The following is a 6,000-nucleotide window of genomic DNA, read 5'->3' on the forward strand; positions in this document are numbered from 1 at the left end:
CTCATGGGRCATAAGTTTCCAGTTATGCCCGGCTTTTCTAGGGAACATGACCCTGCACAAGGGCATGTGCACATGTATGTGGGCGTGCACAAGGCAGCAGTTATGATTTAGAATATAAAYTYRATTTMRTTTTGGTCTAACATGTTTTCAGTTAGAAATTTYATGCAGTTATGTCCAAATAGTAAACAGTCTGGATCTGAACTCCTGCAATAAGRTATCTTATTTAACAATTGAGATTAACRGCCATTAGAASTGTCTGGATGCATAGACAGAAATTATCTGGCRAAATCCTTTTCCTTTCAAAGATACCAGTTTGCCAGCACAGTTACTGAAAAAAAGTTGGTTTATATCGGTCTTCTGATTCTACAATTTTAGAAGACAGCTAAAAATTCCTGTCCTGACAGTTTTTAAAAACACATCAGTATTCCCCCAGTCACAAACAATTTTCAAAGCCAAGTATCTTTTTGAAATACTGATTTTGAAATAAAATAAGATCATTACTAAATAGTGTTAATATATTATTAGTATGATACAATACAATTACTTCATGTGACTGGGGTATACAAATACAAGAAAAATAATTTTATCAGAGGCTTTTTTTTGCCAGATTAGGAAGCCTTTGAGCTTGTACTGCAATTCTTAAGTTCCTAGATGCTCTTGACTGCAACAATGGTAGAAACAAGAATGATCAATGTAAGTTATTAGGCATTGCTCAAAGATRGGAATTTAAATCAGAAATAAAAACAAATAAGCAAATTAAAAGCCTGAAGTAGCAAAGGGTCATCAAAGTGATACTGCTAAGCAAGACTAGAAATTAATTTAGACCAGTTTCCATCTCTGGCAAATTGCCCAAAATGCCTTCTAAAAATCCCAAAGCTGATCTAGGTGCAAGTGCCCTTTCATTAGTTCTATCCTCCTGGAAACTATAAAATCTGCTGTTCTGGGATCACTAGTCAAAGCTTTCRTCTGTGATATTGTGATTAATAGTTTTTGACTAACCTTTTCTTCATGCTTTTGTATAATTATTTTTTGAACTAATTTAAACTTCTGAAATTAAAAGGAAATCATAAAAAAGTGCCTTTCTCGCCCTGTAACCCCTCTTGTAGAATCCTTCTTGTTGGGTGTGATTCACATCTGACATATTCCAGTAAAAATTAGAAGACAACCTATGACAGTCAATAAAATTGTGTTGTTGTGAAGTATGTCTGCTAATATAGTACATAAGTTAAAGCATTCTATGAGAAGAARGGAATTTTCTCAGTTGTTCTCAATCATAATTTGATTTGCAAGGCATGTAAGAAATTTTGGTGACACCCATATGTATATATATATTTTTAGCACCTGATGCTCCTTATACTCACTGGAAGCAAACTGTCTTCTACTTAGAGGACTATTTAACTGTGAGACGAGGGGAAGAAATCTATGGGACTATATCCATGAAACCAAATGCAAAAAACGTGGTAAGTCAGCAATCCCTGATCCTAATTCCACCTCTATTGATCACAAATTATAATCAACAATAAAGAAATTGCACAGCAGTAAAGCACTGAGCATGCTAAAGGCATCTGTGTTTATTAGTAAGAGCTCCAGRCATAGCTTCACCAAAGCTGATGACAGCAATGATAAAGCAGTGCTAATGTTACAAAAATCAGCCTGAAGCAAGCTAGCATGGGAAGGGAGAAAGGATTCAAACACATCACCAAGTCAGCTGCCCTCTGCAATCAGCCTGACTCACATTTKGTGACGCAAGTAGGCAAGGGGCTCTTCACACTGCCCCTGAAATCAGTGGAAAGATCCCTTCTGCCAGCACAGGATGATCAAGGGTAAGTACTTGAGTTCCACATCCCTGGGCACTCAGTGATTTGCCACTCAGTGCCCAAGGACAGTAGGAACTTGCTGATGGAATGTGCTTGAGCTCTCTAATTGAGSGATAGAGTTGTTTAAAAATCGTGCCTTTCCATAGAAAATACAGATGCTTTATTTAAGACTAAAGCTAAAGCATGATGGGTATCACACTACCATGACTGCTGAAAACGTCCTCAGTTTCTCTGCCGTGGGCTGAATTCCCCTGTGTTGGTTATTCAGTGCTTCTTTTAACTTGTAAGGAGACTGTGAGACATGGTCTGATGGACAACCCATGGCTGAATAGAGAAGACATCAGAAGTATGGCTTCTGGCAGAAGCACTGGCACCATTTTCTGCCAGAAATCTTGAGCAGTATCTCTTAATTTTCTATTACAGTAAACAGCAGTTAAAATAACCAGGTTACCCATCTATGGAGCTGTTGCACTCGTTGAAAAATTGCATTTGTTGACTGCAACAAATCTTAACATTTCATTGTCCTCCCTTTTTTTAAGGGGAAATTTTTAAAATTTAAGGGGAAATTTTTTAACACGAAATTTTTAAAAGCTTGCATGGACACAGCTCCCTTCTGTAAGGCTGTGTAGAGCCTCTTTCCTAAAAACATGTCATTGTAARATAGAAAATGACTAAGGGCTTCTGTACAATGGGAAGTTTACTAGATCTGTTCTGGGATATCCTCAGCAGGGAAGCCCTTTTGCCTAAATTAAGAGCGTCTCAATGGGGGATAMCCTTCAAACATTTTCATAGGATATGTATGATAACAGCATTTCAGAAGCTTCCTGGTAGTAACCAGGACATTAAATCCACCTCAGGAAAAGTATAGAAATGTGACCTAAGCACAGATTGTATGGGGAATGCTATTACACATCTTACAGCCTGCTTGCTCAGTGCTAGCACCATCTGAAAACAGAAAAAGTCAGAAAGCACCCCAGGAATCTCTTGGATCTGCTGGTCTTTTAAACCCGAGCAATGATAACTGAATTAACACACTAAACTTGCGGTCTTACTTACATGTTACATTTAAATCTTTTTACAGCGTGACCTGGATTTCACAGTAGACTTGGATTTTAAAGGACAGCTATGYGAAATGTCAGTATCTAATGACTACAAAATGCGTTAGCAAGAAACCTTTCAGAGAGATGAAAAGGAGAATTTTATCGAGTCTTGAACTGCTGAGCTTCAAGCTAGGAACAACTGTTCACAAGATTATTATATTAAATACTAGAATGTTTACTCTGATGGAGGGTGGTAACCTGATCTTTCTTGCAGATAGTACAGGGGGCTGGGATCCCACTGTGAATGTACAGTATACAGAACTGTAGCTTTTGTTAAACATAGGAAAAAAAATAAGCAACAGTCTTGAGTGTTCTGGTTAACATTAGGATGGCAGAAGATGCATATACAAATTGTATTACTTACTGTGAATTTCTGGTTCTTCCAAGCTTTGCATGTTAAAGATGATTAGGGCAGTTTTCTCACTATGAAAGACTACTACAGCACATTACTGTGATAGTATTACTGGACTTATATTCAATATAAATGAATATATATATTGTACATGAGGAAAAAAAATGTCATTTCCTAATAGGAATTTGTTTTGTGATTATTTAATTCTCATTATGCAGTTATGGAAAGATAATGATGTTACCTCCGGCACTATTCTAGGCAGTGATATATTCCATTAACTGTCCATTGTTACAGCTTTGGTAAATATTCCATGCAAAGTGTAGATAAGAGCTGGGCATTTACAGGAAGTTCAACAACTATATTTTTAGATGTCCTCTGAAAATATGGGCCATTAGTTTTGAAATKCACCATCACAACTGGATGTCTGTCAGAGCTTTAAAAAACATTCGCTTTTTATCCTTGAAAATATTCTGTGGTGAGTTTTTATAGCTGGATTTTGCATGAGACTTTCAGAAATCAGACACCTAGTATTTAAATGTGATGAATGCAAAGTCTCTGAAATGGTGGGTAATTCATGCTTCTTGGCCATGTCATACTTCAGTTCTTTGCAAAATTCTTAATACAAAATAATTTAAAAAAAATAGGAATTAGTGTTACCTTTTGGTGATGTTTTAGATAAGTTTTAAATTGCAGATATTATTCTCAAGAGTGCAGTAATTTGCAGGAGCAAGTTAATGTCTTTTAAAAAMAATGTCGATGGCTTCTGTTATTACTAAGCTGTCTGTAGCTTTCCCGTCCCCTTCAGTCCCTTGTTTTTCTTACAAAATCTCCTGCTTATTGTTAAAATATGAAGTGCTTATAACTCCTCATATGTATGTATCAGGTCTTTTTACTCTATGAATGTGGGCCATTTAATCACATGTAATTCATCTACAACTGCATCACCAGTCCAATCTACACATTTCCCAGTCTGTCTGRCATTAGGCACTAAATCATGTTCTATCTTGTACTGGATAAGATTGACTAGTTTTTTGCCTAAAAATATTTTTAATCACCTGCAAATAAAGCATACTTGAAGATGTATTTAGCCAGTATTTGTCAACTTCTCACTTTTTAGAAACCTATTTTTATTAATTTTCCCTCCACAGAAACTGTGCAGTGCCTCCATTTTCTTATGGTCTAAAGAATATGGTCTAGGGATTGTATCATGTGGTATCTGTGTAGACTGAAATTAAACTGTAAATTTAGCAGTAAAAGATACTGTTTGCAATTTAGTTCATTGCTGTTGTTTTAAAGCACGTTTCTTTCATATTTTTTGGAGTGAGGATGAGCAACTTTCRTCAAAATAGAGTTTACCTGTCAAATATTGCTGTCATTTTCAGGAAATGAGTTCAGCTACTCTTTCAGTAAAGGACTGGGAAAAAAACCTCTACCAGTCCGTTTCTAGTAACACTTCTGTGATTTTAGGAATTTAAGGTAAGGAAGTCTTCCAGATTTTTTTCTCAGGCCCTCCATTTACATAAATCTACTCAAACGATGATTTCATCTTCTTCTTTGCCACTAATCACTGAGCTGACTATTACAGAAAGAGTAAAGACTTTTGCTTTGTTTGCCTAAATTATACTCTGAAAGCACTTCAAACCATCCACTTCTCTAGCCCACTGCATGAATATTTAATAAATTTAATATTAAAAGAACAAGAAAGAAGGAAAAAATTACCTTGTTTAAAGCAAAGACAAATAAGAAAAAAAAATTTAAAAAAAAGATTCCCAAGGGTATTTACTGAGAATGTGTCTATTTTGTCCGACATAAAGCACTGGTCAAGACACAGCAAAAAAAAAAAAAAAAAGAAAAAAAGCTTTAGCAGAACCACTCATTAACCAGTTTGATAAGTATTTAAGCACTGCTGTACATTGATTGCCCTTTCTGCCTCATCTTTCATCTACTGACAGTGAAGTGTTGGTCTCTCCTTAACAGCAGACACCTTAATACTCAGAGTGCCCGTTCACTTCAGTGTTGCAAGATTAAATCCTGACTGATATTGTTAATGGCACAGTTCTGKGGTGGTGACCTCAGGCACATTCCATCCTGGAAAACTGGCTTCTGCTTTTCTTCACATCAGACAAAAAGTGTCATGTATTTCACCATCACAAAAAGAGCCGAGAGTGCCTGCTGCAGTGCTGASTGTCTTCAAATTGCAGCGATCAAAAAGCAAATTCAGGCTTCCAAGGCCATTAAAGCTTTTACCTACCAGGAAGKTTTTGAAAGCACGGGTGAGTTCGGCACACACAGGGTCAGTTAGGTCAGCATTACTGGAACAGGGATGCAAAGACCTTGCAGGTCAGGTGCAGTCAGCTCCAAGGCTCTCTTCAGCAATCCAACAAGTTTGGGTAACTACCACAGAGCCTGAGCCTAATTTTCTCAAGGTTTGAATAAGAAGGTCTCTTGTGGACTCCAGGATTGAACCAAAGCCACTGATTTTCAAAGCTTTGCATTAAAATATAATGACAAAATGACCACTGAGAGCTGAAACAGACACGTGTTTAGAACATTTAATTCCCTTCCCACAGACAGGAAAAGAAGATCATGAGTTGAGGACAGAGCATGAGAAAGAAACTGAAATACAGTRTTTACACAAAAGACTATCCCTGATGAGTAACACAGCGCTGGAGAAAAGAGAAATCAGGTCGCTTCTGCCTTGACTCTGATCCTAAGGCAAAAGTATTAAAAC

General features: G+C 36.8%; 1 protein-coding gene across 1 annotated transcript in view; it reads left to right on the plus strand.

Annotated features, from left to right (window-relative positions):
* Positions 1-4,642, plus strand: part of PRMT8 (protein arginine methyltransferase 8) — a 56,794-nt gene extending 52,152 nt beyond the window's left edge. The window contains exons 9-10 of the mRNA XM_057375827.1: positions 1,339-1,460; positions 2,899-4,642. Of these exons, the coding sequence (XP_057231810.1) occupies positions 1,339-1,460; positions 2,899-2,982 (206 nt within the window). The 3' untranslated portion in view covers positions 2,983-4,642. The remainder of the gene's footprint in view (positions 1-1,338; positions 1,461-2,898) is intronic.
* The last annotated feature ends 1,358 nt before the right edge of the window (positions 4,643-6,000 follow it).

This window comes from Malurus melanocephalus, unplaced genomic scaffold (assembly GCF_030028575.1).
Source record: "Malurus melanocephalus ecotype Western Australia unplaced genomic scaffold, MMel_1.1 scaffold_259, whole genome shotgun sequence".
NCBI classification, from domain to species: domain Eukaryota; kingdom Metazoa; phylum Chordata; class Aves; order Passeriformes; family Maluridae; genus Malurus; species Malurus melanocephalus.